This window comes from Muntiacus reevesi, chromosome 4 (assembly GCF_963930625.1).
Source record: "Muntiacus reevesi chromosome 4, mMunRee1.1, whole genome shotgun sequence".
Lineage (NCBI taxonomy): Eukaryota > Metazoa > Chordata > Mammalia > Artiodactyla > Cervidae > Muntiacus > Muntiacus reevesi.
The window spans coordinates 116,682,259-116,707,305 of record NC_089252.1 but is presented as its reverse complement, the minus strand read 5'-3'; the positions used below and the strand labels follow the sequence as shown (position 1 = coordinate 116,707,305).

General features: G+C 53.1%; 1 protein-coding gene across 1 annotated transcript in view; it reads left to right on the top strand.

The window, feature by feature from the left end:
- The window catches only part of CFAP92 (cilia and flagella associated protein 92 (putative)), a 31,815-nt gene that overhangs the window by 2,672 nt on the left and 4,096 nt on the right, over nucleotides 1–25,047 (top strand). The window contains exons 2-11 of the mRNA XM_065934007.1: nucleotides 3,502–3,692; nucleotides 4,532–4,745; nucleotides 5,858–5,986; nucleotides 6,826–6,901; nucleotides 8,096–8,217; nucleotides 12,146–12,292; nucleotides 17,535–17,719; nucleotides 18,533–19,401; nucleotides 21,530–21,724; nucleotides 22,217–22,508. Coding sequence (XP_065790079.1) covers nucleotides 3,502–3,692; nucleotides 4,532–4,745; nucleotides 5,858–5,986; nucleotides 6,826–6,901; nucleotides 8,096–8,217; nucleotides 12,146–12,292; nucleotides 17,535–17,719; nucleotides 18,533–19,401; nucleotides 21,530–21,724; nucleotides 22,217–22,508 — 2,420 coding nt within the window. The remainder of the gene's footprint in view (nucleotides 1–3,501; nucleotides 3,693–4,531; nucleotides 4,746–5,857; nucleotides 5,987–6,825; nucleotides 6,902–8,095; nucleotides 8,218–12,145; nucleotides 12,293–17,534; nucleotides 17,720–18,532; nucleotides 19,402–21,529; nucleotides 21,725–22,216; nucleotides 22,509–25,047) is intronic.

Genomic DNA, 25,047 nt, shown 5'->3' with positions numbered 1-25,047 from the left:
GAGGAGAAGGGGACGACAGAGAATGAGATGGTTGGATGGCATCATCGACTCAGTGGACATGGGTTTGGGTAAACTCTGGGAGCTGATGATGGACAGGGAGACCTGGCGTGCTGCGGTTCATGGGGTCGCAAAGAGTTGGACACGACTGAGCGACTGAACTGAATGATTGTGATATATGAGAGCATCTTTCCATGTGCCTCTTGGCCATCTCTGTGTCTTTTTGGAGAAGTGTCTATGTCTTCTGCCCATTTTTTGTTTGTTTGTTTGTTTGTTTTTCATATTAAGCTGTATGACCTGTTTGTATGTTTTCAAAATTAATTTCTTGTTAGTAGAATTGTTTGCAAATATTTTCTCCGAGACCAAAATATCTGACAAAATATCTGAACCAGTCATCAACAGAACTACAAGGAAATGCTGAAATTAATCATCATGGGGGGATAGGTTGTCTTTTCATTCTGTCTGTGGTTCCCTTTGCCGTGCAAAAGCCTTTAAGTTGAGTTAGATTCCATTTGTTTGGTTTCTTTTTTATTTTCATCACTCTAGGAGACGGATCCCAAAAAATATTACTACAATTTATATCAGAGAGTGTTCTGCCTATGTTTTACTCTAGGAATTTTGGAGTATCTGGTCTTATATTTAGATCTTTAATCCATTTTGAGTGTATTTTTGTGTATGGTGTTAGAGAATGTTCTAATTTCATTATTTTATATGCAGTTGTCCAGTTTTCTGGCACCCTTATTGAAGAGATTGTCTTTTCTCCATTGTATATTCTTTCCTCCTTTGTTATCTATTAGGTGACCACAGGTGCGTGAGGTTCATCTCTGGATACTGTTTAGTTCCACTGATCTGTGTCTGTCTTTGTGCCAGGACCGTGGTGTTTTGATCACTACAGCTCGTAGTGTAGACGTCAGGAAGCCAGGTTCCTCCCGCTCTGTTCTTCTTTCTCAGTAATACTTTGGGTGTTCAGGGTCTTTTGCGTTTCCATTCAAATTTAAACATTATTTTGTTCTAGGTATGTGAAGAATGCCTTTGACAATTTGAAAGGGATTGTGTTGAATCTGCAGTTTGCTTTGGGTAGTACGGTCACTAGAACAGCGTTGACTTCCAATCCAGTTACGTGTGGTCTCTCTCTCCATCTGTGTTGTCTGCAGTTTCTTTCATCAGCATCTTATAGTTTGTGGAGTACAGGTCTCTTGCCTGCTTAGGTAGGTTTATTCCTGGGTATATCAAGCAGTTCTCCATTTTCTGACATGTCTTTTTTGTTGTCCTACTTGAAATATCCCCCCACGATGATTAATTTCAGCATCTCCTTGTACTTCTGTTGATGACTGGTTCAGATATTTTGTAAACTGTTTGGTTAGATGTATACCATGCTCAAAACCGACCTATCTTTTCTTGGCAAATTGAACTTTTTGTCGCCGTGTGTGACCTCCTTTATCTGTAATGGTGCTTTTTATCTTTGGCCTGTTGATACCATGAAACATGCAAAAGATACCTGCAGGCACCGCCCAAAAGAACACTGGTGCTTATTGGATCACCTTCAACCTTCACATCTCTTGCGGCCTCTCTCAGATTCGTTTTTCTTATTTTGGCACTTGCTCCAAAGGCGTTTATAAAGTAGATCGCTGTGCAGCTGCACTTAAGAGAACTTTTGCCTGAAGATATTTTTACAGCATCAGTATCTTTGAAGAAACTATCTTTGGGTAGGTATAAAATTCTCGCTTCAGTGTTTTTTCCTTAAATACCTCAATATTTATGAACTCATCCATGAATGTTTATGCAAGTTGTTTGTTTTAGAAAAATGAGACCCTACGTATCCTATTCTGTAACTTGGTTCTTGATAATTTGATGGTGTATTTCAGATCCCTTACAGGATGTGAGCAGACTTGGTTTTACTTGGTCGGCGTTTGTTTTGAACACCTGTGTGTTGTAGTGTTCCATCCTATGTGCCTCATTTACCCTACCCCGTTCGGTGAACATGTAAGTTGTTTCCAGTTATTCAGTAGACATCGTTGTATGTACATTTCTGGGCATATGTGTGGGTCCTTGTGTAGCCTGAATTTTAAGAAATGGAATTGCTGGGTTTAAGAACTGTGTTCATACTTTTTGGATTGTCGTTCAGTCGCTCAGTGGTGTCTGACTCTTTGCGACCCCACAGACTGAAGCATGCCAGGCTTCCCTGTTTTTGCCTATCTCCTGGATTTCGCTCAAACTGATGTCCTTTGAGTCCGTGATACCGTTCCATCTCATCCTCTGTCGTCCCCTTCTCCTCCTGCCCTCAGTCTTTCCCAGCATAAAGGTCTTTTCCAAAGAGTCAGTTCTTCGCATCAGTGGCCAAAGTATTGGAGCTTCAGCCTCAGTTCTTCCAGTGAATATTCGGGGTTGACTTCCTTCAGGGTTGACTGGTTTGATCTCCTTGCAGTCCATGGACTCTCAAGAGTCTCCTCCAGCACCGCAGTCTGAAGGCATCAGTTCTTCAGCGTCAGTCTTCCTTATGGTCCAGCTCTCACAGCTGTATGTGACAACTGGAAAAACCATAGACGGACCTTTGTAGGCTAAGTATTGTCTCTGCTTTTTAATGCGCTGTCTAGATTTGTCATTGCTTTTCTTCCAAGGAGTAAGCCTCTTAACTTTTTGGATAGCTATTGTTGCATTGCCCGCCTTTTTTTGGATAGATACTGTTACATTGCCCGCTGAATACTGTAGCATTTGCGAATGTGGATAGGAAGTGAGAGTGTGTCTGCTTGTTGGCCCACCTTGGCTTGAGTCTCAAGACAGGTCTGTGAAATGCTGCCAGCTTCCTCATCACCTCCCCCTTCACCAGGATTTCTCCTGCCCCTGAGGACGGCTGTGAGAAGCTCATTCCTGAAGACCTTTTGGGGCACCTCCTTTGTACAGCAGCCTCCTGGGCGATAAACCGTTGACATTTTACAGTGACAGCTTTAAAACTGTCAGTTTTATAGACAGCGGCTCAGAGGGAGCCTTATGGAGTTCCTGAATCATCTTCTCGCGGCGTGTTAAGACTCAGCCTGGAGTGACGGTCCAGGGCAGGCCTGGGAGGCTGTGCCTCTTGGGGAAGCCCAGACTCACGTTCTGTGTCCTGCCCTCCCCACCGCCCCGCATCTTACAGCTTCCCTGGTGAGGTTTTGGTGGGCTCAGCCTGGGTGTCTGCCAGCTTTGCCCCTGCATGACTCGCTGGCGGCCCCTGGGCCCCCCACCCCAGGATACGCCCCCCGCAAACCCCTGCTCTGCTGTCTTGTTCACGCCGCTGGCGTTACACAAATCACATCGTGCTGTGATGTTTGGTTTTAACACCTTTACGGAGATGCTGACCTCAGAGTCATGAGCGGAGGACCGGACACATGCCTTCACGCCGAGCGGGTGGCTGCACAGGCCCCCACCCCCCAGCCTCCGGCTCTTCTTGGGAGCGGGGAGTCATGGAGACGGCTCTGCCTTCCCACGTGAGGTTAGGACGGGACTCACTCCATCTGTGTCCTCTAGGTCATAAACGGAAATTTTCGAGTTTGGCTGAAAAATACAGGCGACAGCCTAAAGCAGACAAGCCGGTGGCAAAGGTTCACCATTACTACCACGTCGAGTACGTCCTCCTGCCCGACGACGGGGAGCCTAAAAAGGTGGACGTGCTGCTGTTTCCTACCGTGGCCAAGGTGTTCCTGGACTCGGGAGTGAGGGTCAGTGTGTGTGTGTGTCTGTGTGTGTCTCTGTGTGTGCGTGGCCTTGCCTGTAGTCTGATACCCGCAAGAAACAGGAGGAGTCACAGAGGGTGCTGGCTTCCCCTGGAGCTGGCTGGGAATTCAAGGCCTTGGGCCCCACCCCAGATCTACTGAATGGCAGTGAACCTAATAGCAGCGACCCAAGGATTGTCTGTGCAGGTGTTTTCAACCTAAGAATTTCTTTGGAGTTCCCAAAGTTTTGGCAGCTCTTGCTGTTTCTTTCCCGAGAAGGCAATGGCATCCCACTCCAGTGCTCTTGCCTGAAAAATCCCACGGACGGAGGAGCCTGGTGGGCTGCGGTCCATGGGGTCTCGAAGAGTCAGACATGGCTGAGCGACTTCACTTTCACTTTTCGCTTTCATTCATTGGAGAAGGAGATGGCAGCCCACTCCAGTGTTCTTGCCTGGAGAATCCCAGGGACGGCGGAGCCTGGTGGGCTGCCGTTTACGGGGTCGCGCAGAGTCGGCCACGACGGAAGCGACTTAGCAGCAGCAGCTGTCTGTTTGCATGTGTGCACGGGAGTCCGGGTGTCTGCTCCTGGCCACGGGCACACCTCGCTGGGGCGGGGCTCGGGGTCAGGACGGAGAGCGCCCGGGAAGGACACTCTGCACGAAGTGCTCTTCCTTTCAGTTTTCCGAGGATCCCAGAGGCATGCGGGCCCATGTTCCCGGCACCCATTTCCTGGTTCCTGATGTGAGCTGGGAGCTGGGAGAGGTCGGGACACACGGGCAGACAGCCGGCTCACCGTGCCGGCGGTCAGACCCTGGCCCCTGAGAGCCTCCTGTCCTCTCACGCAGACCGTCAGGCCATGGCAGGAAGGGGACAGGGTCTGGGTGGCGTGGACCCATGCTTTCAACATCAGCGTGACCAAGGAGTTACTGAAGAAAATAAATTTTCACAAAATCACCTTGAAGGTCTGGGACACCAAGGAAAAGGTTTCGAAAAGAGTCAAGTATTATCGGCTAAAGTCTTCCGGGTTTATGGAAGATCTGGGATCTTCAGGTAAGTCAGGTGTCTGGGTTTGAGTTGAAACGGTCCCAGGACGTGGTGGCTTCTCACCAGCCGGCAGCAGAAAGCCAGCGTCCCTCTGTTGGGTGCGTCTGGTTTTCGGGGGCCCGTGCTGGCGTCCGTCAGCACAACGGCACCTCTGTCTGCTCTCAGCGCTGACCGGCGGCCCCTTTGAAGCCCCAGGTCGTGGCTGGCTCCTGCTGTGCCCCCCATTCCCGGCAACCGCTGCCCCCGGCCCAGCGCCTGCTTGGGGACGCTGCCTGGGGTGGCTCCCCTGGGGCTCCCTACCCTCACCTGCCTCCTCTCTCTGCACCCGCGTTTTTTCCTGTCTCCTTTCTCTCGCCCCGCTCCCTGACCTTCCTGCATCACCCCTGACACCCTGGCGCTTGCCAGCTCTGCGGCTTCTCACGCTGCCCAGTGTCTTCAGGAACCAAGTGTGACGTCTGAGCCCAGCCTTGAAGGCATCCTGCCCCTGGCGCCCTGAGCCTTCTTTCTCATCGTCACCATCACCTGCACCCAGGTCCAGCCCTGGCCCCTGAAGACACGAGGCTTCTCCGCATTGCAGGGCCAGCCTCGAGGCACCAGGGGCTCTTGGCCTAATTTCTTCTTCCCAGAGTATCACCCTTCCTCCAGCACTGCGCCCGGTCTCACCTGTCTCTGCCATCTTCTTTAACCTTCCCTCTCTCCCTCTGCTCGGCTGCTGTCCGCCCACCCCCACTGACAGATGGGCGAGAGCCCGAGGGGCGTCGCCCTTGCCGGGGTTCGTCCTGCTTTTGGTAAAGGGTGGGTTCCTGACCGCACGAGGGTGACGGAAGCGTCTGTGGGATGGGCAGGTGGCGATGCCTTCCTTCACGTGCAGGGTGAGCATCTTAACGCAGCCCCGGGCCCTGGCCTAGGGACCTGGTCTGGAGCAGCTGTTCCCGGCGAGGTGGGCGCGGCCTGGTGTTTGGAGGCGGCCCCCCAGCCAGCAGCTCCCCCGGGAGGCAGCGGCCTCCCCTGTCAGTGCTCCAGCGCGGGGAGAGGGACGCTCACCTGGTGGGGAAGCAGTTTCTGATAAGCAGTAAGTGTGTTCCTGATGAGCCGAGTCAGCGATGCTATCTCCTCCTGTGTTCTAGAGGAAGTGAAAAATTTGGTTTTAAGTCAGAGAAGATTGTCTGAACAGGGGGTTCACTTCAAAGAGCAGCAGTGCCAGGAACACACACCAGAGAAGCTGGAAAAACCGAGATCTGCGAAGCCAGCGCACGGTGAGTGGAGGCGGACCCCGGCGGGAAGGCGGCTGGCCGGGGGTCCCGGGTGATGCGTGCGCGCTGGCGTCCGCGGGGGTGCCTCGTGCTCCGAGGTGGGTGTGGTCCCCCACCCCGCAAATCACTGTTGTTGATTCTTTCATTTTGGTCACTTAAAAAAACGCTTCTCTAAGTGGAGACATGATGTAGTTTTTGTTTCTTTTTTAGAACAGTCAGTAAAAAGATAGAAGTATAAGACAAGCCGGGAACGTACTGGATCGTTCGGGCGCCAGGAGCAAGCAGTGCAGTGTTCTGGTTATCCTGTTAGGGCAGATTCTTTTGTTTTTGTGCTAAGATTTTTTTTCTTTAAATACAGATGAGGTTATTCTGGGTACATAATCTTCTAGTGTGAGATCATTGCATCATCACCTTCTATTTCCTTAACAACTTTCCGTAAGCTTTATGTGTGGTGGCTTCATAGTATTTCCTCTCTAGTACCGCTGATTTGCTTCGCTGTTCCCTGCCGGTGGGAACAAAGGAAACTCGGGGGTCTTTTCAGTAGTTTCCAGTGTAAACTGCTGAAGTAACCGGGTGAACAGATCATAGACTTCTTTTTTGTTCTCTGTGGAGTATTACATAAGGACTTAGAGGCCTTTCTTGCCTCCGTTTGTCCAGATCATCATAGTTATCTGTATATTCACTCGTTGCGTCATGTGTTATCCACAGACATTTTGCTGGACGCTTTGGGGCTGCAGCGCGGGGGCTGGCACTGCAGGTGTGTCCAGGACCCTTTTCTGGGTGAGTGCGTGCAGGGCGGGAGGCTTGGAGACGCTGACTCATGTGGTCGGCTTCTCTCCCAGCAGATACGGAAACTCTTCCTGGGAACCTCGAGGACCATGAAAAGCTACTCAGGTCGGAAGAGCTTGCCACAGTCCAGTAAGGAGGGCCCCGTGCTATTTTTGGGGGTGTGGGAAGGGGGCCTCCTTTTCTTCTTACCCTGCAAGCCCCCCTCCCAGAGTCGCGTGGAATTTTGGTCGCTTCGCTTACCCAGGAGCTCACGCAGTCCAGGTGGGAGGCACAGAACCGAGAAAGGCTCTCTGAGTCCTCTGAGCCCGTGCCGGGCGTCAGGCCCCTGCTTCTGCCTGCGGTAGTGCATTTCATGTTATCCTCAGCTCCGTCACTCTGGGGGTGGCATTACCATCTCCATTATCTTCATGAAGGGACTTTGAGGCTAAGTGGTTGGCACAGGTTATAAAACTAGAATCCTTGGGAGGCTTGGGGGCGTTAGTAAAGCCGGAATCCCAGCCCGTACCATTGGACAGCTGAGTATAGTCCACTGCGCCTCCTGATGGGGGGGCAGTTGTTCCTGGGCCTCCTAGAGCCTCGGGGGGGAACCAGAGAGGGGACTCCTAAGACGCTGTGGGGACCGGGGGGAGAAGGGAGATCCACCTGGTGACTTGGGGGGAAGGGATGGGAAGGACCAAGAGAACTGTCATGAAAAGAAATTGTACTGAAGTCCAGGAGCTTCACAACATGGCATTCGCTTCTTCTGTAAGCAAAGTGACTCAGAGCACATCATTAAAAATGTCAGTCAAGAGTTTGTTTTGCAGGAATTTATAGATTTATTTGGAGGGAATTGACATTTTTACATTATGAAGTTCCCCCATCCATGATCATGCTATATCTTTTCACCTAATTCTGTTTCTCCTTTATGACATTTAATATGGTTATTATTTTTTTTTTCTTGTAGATGTTGTGGGTAATTCCTGTAAGTGAATTCCTGGATATTTTAGAGTTTTCAGTTGATTTTTTAAAAATCAATAATATATTTTTAATCATCATACTTGATAATGCAAGGTTGTCTGCAGAGTGGCAGCCTCATCATTAGCGGGAATTTGTTAGAAACGGGGTCTCAGGTCACCCAAGGCTTGCTGAACCACAACCTGCGTTTTATTTGGTAACCGCCCCTGGCGACTCAGATGCATGTTAAAATGTTAGCGGCAGTAGTTTACAGGAAGGCAGTGCCATCTCTTTGAGAACCCGCTTACATCCAGTCCAGTAAGTAGATTCTTAGCTCCGCTTCCTAGTTTGTCTCACTTTCCTTTATTTTTCTCTTTGCGCATTCTCTAGATGGGGCGATTCCAAACCGGTCACTCCTTTGGGAGGGGCAACCACGATGGAGGTGAAGGAGCTAACTGAGAAGCCGTCATTCATCAGCTTGACAAAGCTGTTAGAGAAGCAGAAATTTCAGAGTAAGTGGGGATGGGCTTCTGGAACTTTATCGCATGACTGGACCTGAAAGAGAATTATGAAATGTTTCAAATTCGGAATTCTTCGATAAGGTTCCCATGTTAATCAAAAGTAAAAAATACTTGTTGCGGTTTTTAACTGACACAGCCTGGCTCACCATCCGCCCATTCTTTCCACCGGTGTTTCTGTGCTCCTGGCCCATCGTGCTGCGTGTACGAGCTTAGTTGCTCGGTCGTGTCTGGCTCTCTGACCCCATGGACTGCAGCCCGCCAGGCTCCTCTGTCCGTGGGATTCTCCAGGCAAGAAGAGTGGGTGGCCATGCCTTCCTCCAGGGGGTCTTCCTGACCCAGGGAGCAAGCCCAGCTCTCCCACATTGCAAGTGGATTCTTAACCATCTCAGTCACCAGGGAACGGGGGACATGAAAATCTGTAATGCTGACCAGAGACGTCCAGGAAATTAATCACACGTCTGTGTGATCGATGCTCTGTAGGGTAGATATGTGGGCTGAGGCACGTGTGGAGAGACTCTTTGGAAGCTGGGAAGGTGCGTGCTTCTTAGGGTGGAACCAGGGAAACTGCATCTCAGGTCCTAGGAGCTGCTCTGGGAAGCGTGTATCTGAGAGTCAGGCTCCCAGAGAGGGTCCTCGGATCCCTGAGTCCGCCTCCTCCTTCTTGGCTTAGATTTCCTCACCAGGTTTTCAGCAAACTGTTGCATCTCCAGGGTTCCAGAGCCAGCACACAGGACACTTGCCCCCCTGCTCCCCATTCGCTTGACTGTAACTGCAGCAGAGCATCTCCTTAACCCATCCCTGGGTCGGGAAGGTCGCCTGGAGGAGGGCATGGCAACCCACCCCAGTGTTCTTGCCTGGAGAATCCGCACCGACAGAGGAGCCTGGGGCTACAGTCCATGGGGTCGCAAAGCGTCGGACATGCCAGGGAAGCCCTGAACCTGCCTCTTTTCCTGTGACGTGTTTGTGTCAATACATGCTATTTCAAGTCCTAAAAGATGATGCTGTTAAAGTGCTGCACCCAATATGCCAGCAAATCTGGAAAACTCAGCAGTGGGCGCAGGACTGGAAAAGGTCAGTTTTCATTCTAATTCCAAAGAAAGGCAATGCCAAAGAATGCTCAAACTAGCACACCATTCCACTCATCTCACACGCTAGCAAAGTAGTACTCAAATTCTCCAAGTCAGGCTTACACAGTATATGAACTGTGAACTTCCAGATGCTCAAACTGGATTTAGAAAAGGCAGAGGAACCAGGGATCAAATTGCCAACATCCATTGGATCATCGAAAAAGCAAGAGAGTTCCAGAAAAACATCTACTTCTGCTTTATTGACTACGCCAAGGCCTGAAAGTGAAGTTGCTCGGTCGTGTCTGACTCTTTGCGACCCCATGAACTGTAGCTTACGAGGTTCCTTCGTCCATGGGATTTTCCAGGTGAGAATGCTGGAGTGGGTTGCCATTTCCTTCTCCAGGAGATCTTCCCAACCCAGGGATTGAACCTGGGTCTCCCACATTGTAGGCAGACGCTTTACCCTCTGAGCCACCAGGGAAGTCCTTTTGACAATGTGGATCACAACAAACTGTAGGAAATTTCTGAAGAGATGGGAATACCAGACCACCTTTCCTGCCTTCTGAGAAATCTGTATGCAGGTCAAGAAGCAACGGTTACAACAGGATATGGAACAACAAACTGGTTCCAAATAGGGAAAGGAGTACGTCAAGGCTGTATATTGTCACCCTGCTTATTTAACTTATATGCAGAGTACTTCATGAGAAATGCTGGGCTGGATGAAGCACAAGCTGGAATCAAGATTGCCAGGAGAAAAATCAATAACCTCAGATACGCTGATGACACCACTCTTATGGCAGAAAGTGAAGAGGAACTAAAGAGCCTCTTGATGAAAGTGAAAGAGGAGAGTGAAAAAGTTGGGTTAAAACTCAACGTTCAAAAAACTAAGATCATGGCATCTGGTCGCGTCACTTCATGGGTAGATGGGGAAACAATGGAAACAGTGAGCAACTTTATTTTCTTGGGCTCCAAAATCACTGCAGATGATGATTGCAGCCATGAAATTAAAAGACACTTGCTCCTTGGAAGAAAAGCTATGACCAACCTAGACAGCATATTAAAAAGCAGAGACATTACTTTGCCTACAAAGGTCTGTCTAGTCAAAGCTATGGTTTTTCCAGTAATCATGTATGGATGTGAGAGTTAGACCATAAAGAAAGCTGAGTGCCAAAGAATTGATGCTTTTGAACTGTGGTGTTGGAGGAGACTCGTGAGAGTCTCTTGGACTGCAAGGAGATCCAACCAGTCCATCCTAAAGGAGATCAGTCCTGAATATTCATGGAAGGACTGATGGTGAAGCTGAAACTCCAATACTTTGGCCTCCTGATGTGAAGAACTGACTCATTGGAAAAGACTCTGACGCTGGGAAAGATTGAAGGCGGGAGGAGAAGGGGACGACAGAGGGTGAGATGGTTGGGTGGCATCACCGACTCAATGGACGTGAGTTTTAGTAGGCTCCGGGAGTTGGTGATGGACGGGAGGCCTGGCGTGCTGCCGTCCATGAGGTTGCAAAGAGTCAGACACGACTGAGCGACTGAACTGACTGACTGATGCCAGTCCGGCCCCTTCGCCCCCCCGGCCTCGCTGAGAGACGTCTGGACGGTCACCAGTTTCGGATTGCTGCCGGCGGCGGTGACCGTCCTCGCGGGGGCTCCAGCACGCGTGCAGGAGGCTCTGGGCGCCTGCCCTGCCGGTTCCCGGGTGTAGGACACGCCCGCCGGTCACTCGGGAGATGCTGCAGGTTCAGTCCTGGTTGTACCTCTTTGCCCTCCTGAGAGCAGCAGTGAGAATTCCCACTTTTCCTCTCTGTCACCCTCGCTTGGCAGAGTCAGGGGCCCAGTTCCTGATTCGTGGGGTCGGGAGCATCTGGGAGTCATTGCCCTATTTGTGTGTCTTCGTTTATGTTGCTCTGTTGGGTTGAAATGATTTTTCCTGTTGATCCCCAACCTTACTTTTTAGGGTCTTTTGAATAATTCTGCAGTTTCACGCCCTGGAAGCACCCCCGGCTGGGATGTGTCTTACCGTTTCCCAGCACGCGGGCTGGCTGTCACGTGTGGCAGGTGTTCACCTCTTCTTCCCCAGCTTCTGCCTTGGGGAACAGTTTAGAAACCTGTGCTCATCCAGACGGTGGTCTGTAGTCTCCCACATATTCTTCCAATGGTTTTGAGGGTTTTCTTTCCCATCTTCAGCCTGCAACTCATTTTGCATGTGGCATGAGGTGCCCAGTGGTTTAATTTGCCTCCACATGGATAGTCGGCGTCCTGAGTCGCCGAGTCCATCCTTTCCCACTGGTGTGAAGGGCTCCCTTGGGCCCTGTCGCGTCCCCCTTTGTGTGTGTCTGTTCCTGCCTGTTTGCCCGGAAGGGTCTGTTCCATCGGTCTTTCTGCCACAGAACCAACAGCTTGTGGTTTTAGTCGCCCAGGCTTCTGCATCTTATCATCTCCTTTTTCTTCCTGATCTGAGCTGGGTTCTGGGCTGAGCCTCTCACGGATGTTTCCCCCTCTCTCTCAGACAGACGGGGGATTGAGGCTCAGATTGGTTATGGCGCTTGCCCTGCAGGTGGCAAGGAGCTGGTTCTGGAACCTTGATGGCTCAGCTCCTGGGCGCAGCCGTCAGCCCTGCGCTGAGGTTGAGAGCCAGCGTGGAGGAGAACCTCTATGTTTCCCGTGGCCGGTGTCATCACGGCAGGCTCTGGGCAGCGGTGGGTGGGGGGACCAGGACGCCCCCTGATTTCCTCCTGCGTGTAACGCCGGCCGGCCTGCTGGCTACAGGTGGACGCCACCGGGATGGGGCGGGAGCCTCTGACTCCAGGGAGCCCTCCCTGACGCTCTTCCCTTCCTCTGATTTCACAGTTAAACGGAAAGACTCGGACGGCAGGAGGAAGATGCAGAGGAGGAGGAAGAAGTCCCGAGCGGAGGAGGAGGTGGACGTGAGGCTGGCGGGCCACGTGAGGCACAGCAGCTTCTCCATCCAGCTGGAGGTCCTGCCGCTCCTCGCAGGTAGGCGCCTGGCGTCCCGGGCGGTGAGCGTCCTCACTGTTCAGGGCGGGACACGGAGGCACAGAGAGGCCAAACTGAGATCGCTCAGCGAGCAAGCGGGCCCAGGATTCCAACCCAGGTCTGATCGCAAAGCCCAAGCAAACATGTGAGGGTGACAGACGGCTCAGCCTTGTCTGCGAACGGAACTGCTGCTCTGTGTGAACGCTGCTCCTAAAGGCGTCTAGTGCAGGACGTGGGGAGAGGTAAGCAGCGTTTCTGTCCTGCTGTTGGCTTCTCAGGACAAACTCTGCCCCAGTGAACTGCGGGTGTTGCTGCTGGTGGTATAGGGCGTGGTTATCATCATCACTGTTTTTTCCGTGAGGAATCCGAACTCAGAAGTCAAACAACTTCCCTGAGGACACACAGATTAGGGGCAGAACAAGGGTTTGCGTCTTTTGCTCTGCGACATCCATCCCAATTTATAAACTGGGTTGATCGAAAATAAATAGGTATTCTGTCCATGTGTTTAGATGATGGAAAAAATTAGCTGATTGGGTAAAATTCTCTGACTTTGTCTTAAAAGAGTAACACGGAGGGAATCCTTGTTTCAGAGAAAGGAATCTCAGACTTTCTTCACTGGGGGTTTTTTGACCGTCAGGGTGAACTAGCGCCGCCTTCTGGCTGATCTGGAGAAGCTTAGGTAGACTCCGAGGGTCGCTCTCCAGGTTCAGGAATGCTGCGAAAATTCTTGCTCCTGTAGGCACTTGGGTTGATATGTTTTGAGGAAACAGTCTTTTAAGTTCACACTTTCAGACAGATTTTTGAAGATCAGTTTCACCCAAAGTGAGTTTTCAGGGACGCCTCGCGCACTGCCCGAGCCATGTCCAGGACGATCACGCGTCCACGCAGCCGCCCCGAGACCCCGCCTGCGGCAGCGTCTTGGGTTTCACGCTGCTTTGGTCTTGAATGCGAAGGAACCGCTGCTGCTGCAGGTGGGTGGGCGCCGGGGCCCCGCCTGGCCGGCTCCTGACTTTGCAGGGAGGGAAGGGGGACGCCCGGCTGGGGACACACCTGCCGGAGGGACGTGTCCGCCAGGTGAAGCTGAGAGGTGAGGGTCCGCTCCCCGTAAGCTCTGCCGTGATGGCCGTGTACACGGTGACAGGGCCTGCCGGAGTGACGCGCCGGCTGCGAATTCTGGCTCGGCTGCTTCCCAGCAGGTTGCCTGCTTCCTCTGAGCCTCAGTGTCATCTGTGAAATGGGGGCAGTGCCTCCCTTCCCCCCAGGGGTGTAGAAAGGATCACAAAGGATGCCGTGTGTGAGCGGCTCTGCAGGGAGCCCTGCACACGGCAGGGCCAGGCAGGCTGCTGCTGAGGAGGTTGCTCCTCTGCCAGGACGTCTGCTGGCGGGGGAGCTGCGCCCACGGCGCCTCCAGCAAGGGAAGCAGAGAGACCCTGCGCCTGGTGCCGACGCCTCGGTTTGTGGTCACAAGCTGCAGAGGCCGCGGCTCATCAAGCCGGGTGTAGGTTTCTTTTCCCATAAAATGTAATAGCTTGAGATTGGTGCTTTTGATCTGTGGTGTGGAGAAGACTCTTGAGAGTCCCTTGGACTGCAAGGAGATCCAACCAGTCCATCCTAAAGGAGATCGGTCCTGGGTGTTCATTGGAAGGACTGATACTGAAGCTGAAACTCCAGTACTTTGGCCACCTCATGCGAAGAGTTGACTCATTGGAAAAGACCCTGATGCTGGGAGGGATTGAGGGCAGGAGGAGAAGCGGACGACAGAGGATGAGATGGCTGCATGGCATTGACTTGACGGACATGGGTTTGAGTAAACTCCAGGAGTTGGTGATGGACAGGGAGGCCTGGCGTGCTGCAGTCCATGGGGTCACAGAGAGTTGGATGTGACTGAACGAGTGAAAAACAACACATTCCTAGACTCGCACGATTGGTTGGTCATCTTCAATGTCTGATTAGGCCTCAGACGCGGAACACCTTGGTGGTGAGTGTTGTTGGCCAGTGAGAGTCCAGAAGGGTTCCGTGTTTGGAGCGGGCTCTTCCTTGTACCGCGCAGTGGAGCGACCGCACGGGCCACGCAGGAGTGGTGGGACACTGGTCCCGCCGCTTATCGGCTGGGAGTCCTTGGATGATCACTTGACGGGCGTGGCCCTGTCGAGTTTGAGTGTAGCCACCGTGCACAGACCTGGGGGTGCACTCGCTCCGGCCGCCTTCCTTCTGTGAGTCAGCGGTTCTCACCTCGGGCACTCGTGCCCCGGGGACGCGTGGTGCCGTGTAAGGCGTGTTCAGGGGTCACAGGTGGGAGCGGGAGGCTGTGAACGTCCCATGATGCACAGAATGGTCCCCACGGCAGAAAACTACCTGTCCCCAGGCGTCAGCAGTGCCGAGGTTGAGCCCGCTGCCCGGGATCCTGGCTGACACCACCTGAAACGCCTGCATGAGGCTCTGAGTAGGTGTTTGCATTGGAGGTGAGTAGCAAGGAGAGATTAGAAAGCCTTCCTCAGCGTCAGTGCAGAGAAAGAGAGGGAAACAATAAGAATGGGAAAGACTAGAGCTCTCGTCAAGAAAATTAGACCAAGGGAACATTTCCTGCAAAGATGGGCTCAATAAAGGACAGAAATGGTAGGGACCTAACTGAAGCAGAAGGTATTAAGAAGAGGTGGTAAGAATACACAGAAGAACTGTACAAAAAAGGTTTTAATGACCCAGATAACTGCAACACTGTGATCACTCACCTAGAGCCAGACATCCTGGAATGCGAAGTCAAGTGGGCCTTAGGAAGCGTCACTTCGAGAAAAGCTAGTGGAGGTGATAGAATTCCAGTTGAGCTATTTCAAGTCCTAAAAGATGATGCTATGAAAGTGCTGCACTCAATATGCCAGCAAATTTGGAAAACTCAGCTGTGGCCACAGGACTGGAAAAGGTCAGTTTTCATTCCAATCCCAAAGAAAGGCAATCCCAAAGAATGTTCAAACTACTGCAAAATTGAATTCATCTCACATGCTAGAAAAGTAATGCTCAAAATTCTCCAAGCCAGGCTTCAACAGTACATGAACCGTGAACTTCCAGATGTTCAAGCTGGATTTAGAAAAGGCAGAGGAACCAGAGATCAAATTGCCAAGATCCATTGGATCATCAAAAAAGCAAGAGCATTCCAGAAAAACATCTGCTTTATTGACTATGCCAAAGCCTTTGACTGTGTGGATCACAATAAACTGTGGAAAATTCTTTAAGAGATGGGAATACCAGACCACCTGACCTGCCTCTTGAGAAACCTGTATGCAGGTCAGGAAGCAACAGTTAGAACTGGATATGGAACAACAGACTGGTTCCAAATTGGGAAACGAGTATGTCTAGGCTGTATATTGTCACCCTGCTTATTTAACTTACATGCAGAGTACATCATGCAAAATGCCAGGCTGGATAAAGCACAAACTAGAATCAAGATTGTTGGGAGAAATATCAATAACCTCAGATATGCAGATGACACCACCGTTATGGCGGAAAGCAAAAAACTAAAGAGCCTCTTGATGAAAGTGAAAGAGGAGAGTGAAAAAGTTGGCTTAAACTCAACATTCAGAAAACTAAGATCATGGCATCTGGTTCCATCACTTCATGGCAAATAGATGGGGAAACAATGGAAACAGTGACAGACTTTATTTTGGGGGGCTCCAAAATCACTGCAGATGGTGACTGCAGCCATGAAATTAAAAGACGCTTACTCCTTGGAAGAAAAATTATGACCAGCTAGACAGCATATTAAAAAGCAGAGACATTACTTTGCCAACAAAGGTCCATCTGGTCAAGGCTATGGTTTTTCCAGTGGTCATGTATGGATGTGAGAGCTGGACTATAAAGAAAGTTGAGTGCCGAAGAATTGATGCTTTTGAACTGTGGTGTTGGAGAAAACTCTTGAGAGTCTGTTGGACTGCAAGGAGATCCAGCCAGTCCATCCTAAAAGAAATCAGTCCTGAATATTCATTGGAAGGACTGATACTGAAGCTGAAACTCCAATACTCTGGCCACCTGATGCAAAGAACTAACTGATTGGAAAAGACCCTGAAAGATTGAAGGTGAGAAGAGAAGGGGATGGCAGAGGATGAGATGGTTGGATGGCATCACCGACTGGATGGACATGAGTTTGAGCAAGCTCCGGGAATTGGTGAAGGACAGGGAAGCCTGGCGTGCAGCAGTCCATGGGGTCGCAAACAGTCAGACATGACTGAGCGACTGAACTGAGCTGAACTTGCATTAGAGTGTCCTTCTAAACTGCGTGGTCTTCTGTGAAAAGGCTGACAAAGTCCTAGAACACAGGGCATAATCGGCGATGGCCCTAAGCAGTTGGTTTGTTGAAGAGTCACGAGGGCGCGGGGAGGGGTCCCCCAGGAGGTGCCGTGGGCCCTGCAGACATGCCCAGTCTGGGCCCAGCACTTGTTCTGGAAGCAGCTGCTCTCTTTGACTGCGAGTGCCTTATTTATCAGCATCGTGAACAGAAGCGAACGGGTCTTTTTGTGCACGGCCCCAGTGCTAGCAGAGCCCATGAGCCCATCACCTTCCTGCACGTAAGCCGCCGTCAATCCCTTCACCCTGAGAGGGGCGGGATCTCTGCTCCTCTTGCACGCGAGGGTACGGAGCCTCAAGGAGCGTGTGAGTGCTTGGAGGTCACACGGTGACTGAGATCTAGGCTTTGAAACTCACCAGGCCTCTCTGCTTGCAGAGCTGAAGCTTAGGTGATTTTTTGTTCTTTTTAGCCTTCACCAGTATATCTCCTCCCGCTGAGATGTATGGGCCCCTTTTTAAGAGGAGAGTGTTCTCCCAGCCAAGTCCTGCTTCCCTTCTGCAGTCGCACTTCTGCAAAACCTCGACTGAGCCCTCACGCCACAGTCGCCGAAGGCCGTGCGCGCAGAGCCCCTGCCCTGCAACGAGGGAAGCCGGAGCACCCCGCCCAGGGAGTGGCCCCCGCTCAGCTGCAAGCGGGGAAAAATCCACACGGCCATGAAGACCCAGCACCCAGCCCAGCCAAAAATAAAGAAAGTGTTTTCTGTTCGGGAACCTGTGAGACCCCAGTGGAGAAAGGGGTGTCGACGTGGTGCCTGTGGGCGCTCCCCCGTTGTGACTGGTGTCTTGGGTTTTCCTCCTTGAGGTGTAACTTTGTCTCCGGCGCTCCGGCACTCCGGTTCCCCGGCCCCCCTGTCCTTGTCTCAGGGCCATCTTCGGGAATGGGCTCGCCCTGTGTGTCTGTCCTCAGGATGGCAGTCTGTCGTGAGCCACAGCAGCGGGAGGTCGGCCAGCATCTTAGATTGCTTCTTGATGCTGAAAACAGAGGTTCCCCTCATGACGGAAGAGCAGAAGCAGGATCTGAACCCCATGACCATAAAGATCAAGTGCGTCTCTTCCCTCCCATTGCAGCCCGTGCCCATCACGGAACTAGAGGTGAGCGTGAGCCGGGCCGGCTGCTGTCGGAGCGGGTCTTCCCGGCCATCTGCCCCTCACCTGCCGCCCCCTTCCCCCCACCGGGCCCCACTGTGACAGCACGAATTCTCTGAGGCCAGGGTTGGAAGTAGATTTCTCCAGAAAGTCTTTTTCATTATTTCTTCCGGGTACCTGGGAAGCCATACCAAAGCCGCCCGGATTATTTTTGAATCACTTTCAGCATCGGCCTTTATTTCAGGAAGACAAACAGTGCCCGGGTATAGCCGTGTGCGTTCGGACCACACGCTGTGTGAGCGGGCCGTTCCTCATGCTGCAGTCTTAGCACGCGCGAGCGTCCCTGTTTCCGTGTGAACACGGGCCTGCGCCTGCCTCTGCCTGCCAGGCCGCTGGCACCCAGACCCCACTTCCGCGTGGGCGCTCTGTGTGCTCAGGGTGACCCATGCCAGCCCCTGCGGGCCTGGCTGGGACACACGGGTTCCCTGTCCCGAAGGCCTCTCCTCTCCGGCTTCTCCGTGTCTGGCCCCGGGATGAGAGGAGTTGTGGGGCCTATCCGCGCGGCTCTGGCCGTCCCGGGGGGTGGGGTGCCTCGGGGCTCGCTGAGCCCTCCCAGCCGCCAGCTCAGGGCCCTGCCCGCGGCCCTGGGTCCTCGCAGTGGCCTGCAGAGCCGGCTCTGTCCTTGGGCTCGCAGATGCCGAACTGAAGTCCACAGGGGCTGTCACGGTAGGGGGCGGGGGGCGATGAGCCCGGCGCTGGGATTTGAGCGGAGGGAAGGGGGACGGGGACAGGGGGTGACCCTGGCCCTGCCGTCTGCAGCGGCGCTGCAGCCCCGTGTATTGCAGGTACCAGTTCCACAGAGCCCCGGTGCACCGGACCGAGGGCCAGCCGCATGGGAGCCACGTGTACTTCCAGGACGTCAACGTCATTTTCCTGGGGGCCGTGCAGCCCAGCGACCTGCGGGAGTACCTCGCGGGGCCCCCCATGGTGGTGGAGGTGCACGACCGGGACCGCAAGTCCGAGAGCTGCTCCCGCAAGCCCACCCTGTTCGGGGAGGACCCGCTGGACGCGTACCTCAACCTCCAGGCCTGCATCTCCCCCGGAGACACGGAGAGCAACCCCTTTGAGGCCCAGGAGACGATGTGGGACCCGCACGGCGTGGCCCGGGTCAGCTTCGCCGACCTCCTCCTCGGCCACAAGTACCTGAACCTGGCCGCCCCCGTGCACAGCTGCGAGCCCTGGGCCGCCCCGCTGGGCCACGGCCACAGGAGCGGGCGCGCGGCGGACGGCCCGATGCCGCCGGGGGACTACGTGGAGGCCAGCTGCCTGCTGAAGCTGCGCGTGGACGTGGCGGTGCCTCTGCGCGGCGGGCCGGACGGTGCCGACGCCGCGCCCTCCCCGTTTGGCCGCGTGGTCTTCGTGTTCGAGGCCGGGCGGCTCTCCCTGCTGCACGGCCTCCTGCAGGACGTCACCACGATCAACGCCAGGGCCCTGGCCCTGGACTCCTACCCGCTGGAGGACGTCCAGCAGATCCTGTCCGCCTTCAAGATCCGGGTGAACACCCAGGAGCAGCCCGACCTGGACGTGCTCACCGGCATCCACCTGCTGGACGGGAAGGTCCACGTCCTCATCCTGGAGGGCCTGGCCGACCGCGGCCTCCAGCAGCTGTGGGCCCGCCACCAGAGCCGGTACGTGGGCTGCCTGTCAGGGCGGTGGGGGGGGCTTTCGAAGTCGAGCTCGGGGTGTGTCGCTGCCGGCGGGAGGCGTCTGATTCAGTGTTGTCTGTGTGTGATCAGTTGCATCTGAGTCTCTGTGACCCCATGAACTGTAGCCCGCCAGACTCCTGCCTCTGGGATCCTCCAGGCGAGACTCCTGGAGTGGGTTGCCATTGCCTTCTCCAGGGGACCTTCCCCACCCAGGGATCAAACCCACATCTCTTAAATCTCCTGCATTGGCAGGCGGGTTCTTTACCACTGAGCCGCCAGGGAAGTGATGGACACTTTACAGTTTAACTAGACTGCCATTGTCTCTTCTCACTCAGATTTCACCAAAAAATCTTTTGGTGGTTCATCCAAGTCTTCAAATTTCACATAAGTGAAAACATGACGTGTTTGTCTTTCTCTGATTTACATCACGAAGCTCAAGATGGGTCCACCCATCTTGGTGCACATGGCCGACTTTCGTCATCTTTCATGGCTGCCTAATACTCCAGTGTATCTATAGATCACGTCTCTGTCCTTCCATCTGTTGATGGGCACTTAAAACAGCCGTACCTGGGATGTTGTAAGTTGGGGTGCATATTTATTTTGGAAGTATTGTTTTCATTTTCTTTGGATAAATATTCAGGAGTGGAATCGCTGGATCATCTAGGAGTCCTATTTTTAATTTGTTGAGGAACCTCCATACTGTTTTCCTTAGTGGTCAGTTTACATTCTCACCAAAAGTATACCCAGGTTCCCCTTTTCCACATCCTCACCAACGCGTTATTTCTCATCTTTGTGACGATGGCCATTCTGATAGGTGTGAGGTGCTATCTTGTGGTTTTGATTTACTTTTTCCTAACTAATAATATTGAACATATTTTCCTACACCTGGAGGCCATGTGTCTATCTTCTTTGGAACAATGCCCATTCAGGCCCTGTGCCCGTTTCGTAACTGGGTTTTCTACCATGGAGTTGCATGAGTTCTTCGTAGATGTTGGATGTTAATCCCTTATCATATACTGTGCAAGTGTTCTCGCCCATGTGGTAGCTTGCCTTTACGCTTTGTTGATGGTTTCCTTTCCTGTGTAAAAGCTTTAAAGTTCGATTAGGTCCCATTTGTTTTTTTTTTTTTTTTGCTTCTGTTTCCCTTGCCTGAGCTGTGTCTGTGTTTAATCACTCAGTTGTGTCCGACTCTTTGTGACCCCGTGGACTGTACCCCACCAGGCGCCTCTGTCCATGGGATTCTCCAGGCAAGGATACTGGAGTGGGTCGCCATTCCCTTCTCCAGGGGATCTTCCTGATCCAGGGATCGAACTCAGGTCTCCTGCATTGTAGGCAGATTCTTTACTTTCTGAGCCACTGGGGAGACAGACCAAAAAATATATTTCTAGGACCGGCGTCAAAGAGATTACTGTTCTCCTAACAGTTTTATGGTTTCAGGTCTTGTATTTAGATCTGTGATCAGTTTTGAGTTTGTTTTGTATATGATGTGAGAAAGTGTTCTAATTTTATTTTTGACATGTAGCTGCGCAGTTTTCCCAGCACCACTTCTTGAAGATACTGTCTTTTCCTCATTGTATGTTCTTGCCTTTCTTGTAGAAGAAAAATCTATTTTTAAGAAGCTAAGTTGTAAAGTTTTCAGATAAGACAGGAGGACATATTCATGACCTCTGAATAAAGACTTCTTAAATAAGACAGAAGTATTAGAATAAAGGATAAAAATGACAGAGTTGGCTATATTAAAATGAATTAACTTCTGTTCATCCAAAGACACCGTAAAAAGAAGCCACGAAGTGAGGAAAAGTATTTGCAGCATCTGGAGATAGTACTCTTGAGTGTGTAGAAATGCCTGTGAATGAGTAGGAAAACAATAAAGACATCTCAGAGGAAGAATGGACAGAAAACCCGAACAGGGAAAGCCGCAAAGGGGGACCGCTCCCCACCACCCAGCACACAGCTTTGCAGGCCCGGGAGATGGAGGACCTGCCCGCAGCCCCGCGGGGGGCGCAGGGGGCGCGTGAGGGGCGCGGAGGACGCGGGGCTGGGGCCCAGCCGGCCCGGCGCCGGCATCCCTGGCGGAGGCACGAGTCTCTGGCGCGCTCTCGCCTCGCAGGGTCCCGCGGGCGGAGCAGGGTCCCTTCAAGGCGCTCTACAACTCGCAGCTGCGCTTCCGCCGGCGCCTCTACGCCGACCTGGAGACGGTCCTGTATCGCGTGCGGCTGTTCCAGCCGCTGGCGCAGCTGCTGAAGCGCGCGGCGCTCTACGTGCGCAAAGCCGTCCCGCTGCCGGTGTTCCAGGCGCTGAGCAGGTGCGGGCGGCGCGCGGCCGGGCTTCCCCAGCTTCCCCGGACCCGGGAGTCGGCCGGCCCTTAAGGAGGGGGAGGGCCGGGAGACACGGGGGCGCCCCTGTGCCCCTGTTGCGGGGGGTGATCGCGCCGTCCTTCCAGCTGCGCTGGCACGGGGCTCTGCACCTAGTGACCTCCCCCTGGGCCGGAAGGAGCCCTGAGTCCCACACCTCTTCCTCCAGCCTGTTGAGGACCTTCAGCGCACAGTGGGGCGGGGGTTGACGCGAAGCAGGCAGTAAGGCCACCTGAACCAAAAAGAGAGCCGGAGCGGCAAGTGGTGGGGGGCTGGGAGGACCGGGAAGGAGGCATCCTCTCACGCCCTTCCCCGGTGGGCGCAGCGGACAGAATCTAACACCTTGTGCATGCCCTGTGTGACCTGGGGTCAGCGCTCTGCCCTCCCCTGGTAAGATGGGGTGCAGGTGGGTGAGGCTGAGCAGGGGCACTTCTGCCTTCCAGGATCTACTGCATCTGCCGTTACAGCTCCAGGCTCAGGGAGGTGATCACGGGAGACCTGCTGCCCTCCTCGGCCATGATCAAGGAGCTGAGCCAGGAGTTTGGGATGCCCATGTCCCAGGAAGACCTCACAGAGCAGCAGCTGTTGGCCGTGGCCCCTGCCCCGAATCTCGAGGGCTTCCAGAGCCGGAAGTGCGCCCTCGCCTCGGAGATCCACTCCCATCAAGAGAAGTACCTGCAGTGGCGGAACAACGTGATCCTGAAGAGCAGAGTCCAGAAGCAGAGCCTGATTCAGGTAGGCGCTCCTCCAGCCCCGCTGCAAGCCCTCCCGGACCCAGCCTCTGGCCTGTGTGTCTTCTCCTGCCCGGGACCCCAGGCCAGGCAGTGCTCGCTGAACGGCCCAGCCACGCCAGGTTGTACATTTCCTGCTTCCCTGCCGGCCCTGGGATAGCTCATCCTTCCTCAAAGGGGAAAGGAAGCACTGACCTGTTTGCCCCTGAGTTCACCATAGAGAAAGAACTGTGTGTGTGTGTGTGATACCTCGCTTAAGCTGCCAAGGTCATGGATATTATGTGATGTCTAAGCAACACAGGAGGTGAGGTAATCTGTGTTAGAAAATGCCAGGAGACAGGAAGAGAACAGGAGACTGGGAAGCTGGTGCGGAGACGGAAAGCCAGGTGCGTGTGGTCTGATGGTCAAGGACCTCCCTTAACCAGTACCAACCTAAAGGGCTTAAAACCACCACCGTCTGCGATGCCTTGAACTCTGGTGAGGCCTCTGGTCTATGTGGGTAGGGCCACTGCCCTGGCCCCTGCCCCCTCATTTGTGAAAAAACCTCTTTCAGAAGTTTGTAACTTTTATACCCATGAGCTCTTTATGAAAAGCAACAAGGAGGTTGTTTCTTTACACTGGTATTCACCTTCTTAGCTTTCCCCCAAAAAACACTTCTTGGATTATTCACCAATCTACCTTTACTGTTTACCTAATTCATTAGTTTAATTTTTACTTTTTATAATGTTTTAAAACATTTTCCCTATTTGTTTTTAATGTCTTAGGAATTGCTACTTTAAAATAGTTTTAGATATCTATTCATACTAAGATCACTAATTGAAGCCCAACCATTATTTAATTTTTCCTATTTACACTAAGATGTAACTCATGTTAAAATCCACAAGATCTACTCCTTGTCAGTGCACTTAGATCACACCTTAGATTTCCCGGCAGTTCTGTGGGCGTGCACAGCCAGTGCATTCCAGTTTAAGAATCTATCGTTCTCACGAGGAGCCTTCTTAGGTTTGCTGTGGTCGGATGCTGTCAGCGCTGCAACCCCACCACAGTGCCGCCAAGGGAGTCTGGGCTGGAAAGGTTCCAGGGACGGAGTGCCGGCCGGGGCCAGAGAGGTCGGGGGGAATAGACTAAGCCCCACTTCTCTTTCTTCCCTTTAATTTCACGCTGTTGCTATGCAGCAGCATAGTCCATTTGAAAAATGATGCTTGTCGCTGGAAAACCACCCGATCTCGTCATGACATACACAACAGTGTAGCTGTTCTTCTGGGACTCCTTAGCTATAGAGGTTGTTTCAGAAGCACAAGAAGAGTTCCCTGTGCTGAACTTCGGGTCCTTGATCCTGGATTATCAGAAATGCAGATTTCTCCGTATATGTTAATCTCCAACTCCGAATTCATACTGGCCACTCCAGGTGCCCTTTTGAAACTCTGTTAGAAAACTGGGAGTCTCTGTTTACTAAATTAGTCATTTTGATTTCTCTTTCCCTTTTGCTAGAATGGAAATCATATGCTGTGTCTGGCTGACTTGACATACCGTATGATCCTTCAAGCTCCAGCCCTCTGGCTACCAGTGGCATGATCAGATAATTTCAGTGGCGGTTTTGTATGGCTGGGTAATCAGTCGGTCCATGCTCTAGAGGGACCACGTGTGCTTCACGCGTCCATCGGTTGGTGGGGACTGGCACCTGTGCCTGGACTGTTGTGAGCAGCGCCGTGGTGAACGCTGGGGTGCCTCTGTTGAGTTCAAACCAGATGGTTTTCTCGGGATCCAGGCCCAGGGTGTGGGCGTGTCAGATCCCAGGTATAGCCCGTCTAGATAGGTTGGTTTTTTTCCCCTTTCTTCCTTGTAGGGGCCTGGGGAGCCCGTCCCTTGGACTGGCTGTGGCCAGTAACATTCCCAGCGACGGCCTTGGGGGTGGGTGGCCGTGCCTCTGGTCCCATTCCGCCTGTGTTGCTCTTGTAGACTTGTGAGGCTGGGCTGTGGGGACTGGTGGGGTTTGACTTCTCATCGTTGTTTTGATGGCACACTTCCGTTGTGAAGGATGCCAAGCTGCTTTTCCCGTGCTGGAGGTGCAGGCTTTTTTCTTTTTCTCCCGTTTTCCTTCCCTCCAAGAGTGGTGTGAGGGAAAAGGCCCTGTGGCCCGCAGCTTCCTGAAATCGGGCTGTTCGGATGGTCGCTGGGCCCTGCCCCCTGCGCCGCCCCGGCCTTACGAATGTGGGGTGCCAGGAAGCGCCGGTGGCCCAGCTGCAGCTCCCAGAAGTGTCTGCAGGATGGCAGCACTTTCCCTTGCTCGCCTCGGGGGCCCCGGGCAAAGCAGTGCCCCAGGGCAGGCGGGCTTCCAGAGCTGTGCCTTTGAGGGGTGTGCCCGAGCCAACACCCTGGGCGCGTCTCCCCGCATCTTCCCGGCCAAGCCCCGCCCTCCAGACTCATCCCAGGCGGGGCGCAGCAGCTGAGAGGCGGCGGGAGGCCACCCGAGTCCTTGACACGCCGCTCGGGACTCTGGTGCCAGGCAGAGGCAGGCGGGCGGTACAGGCTCCCTCCCAGGC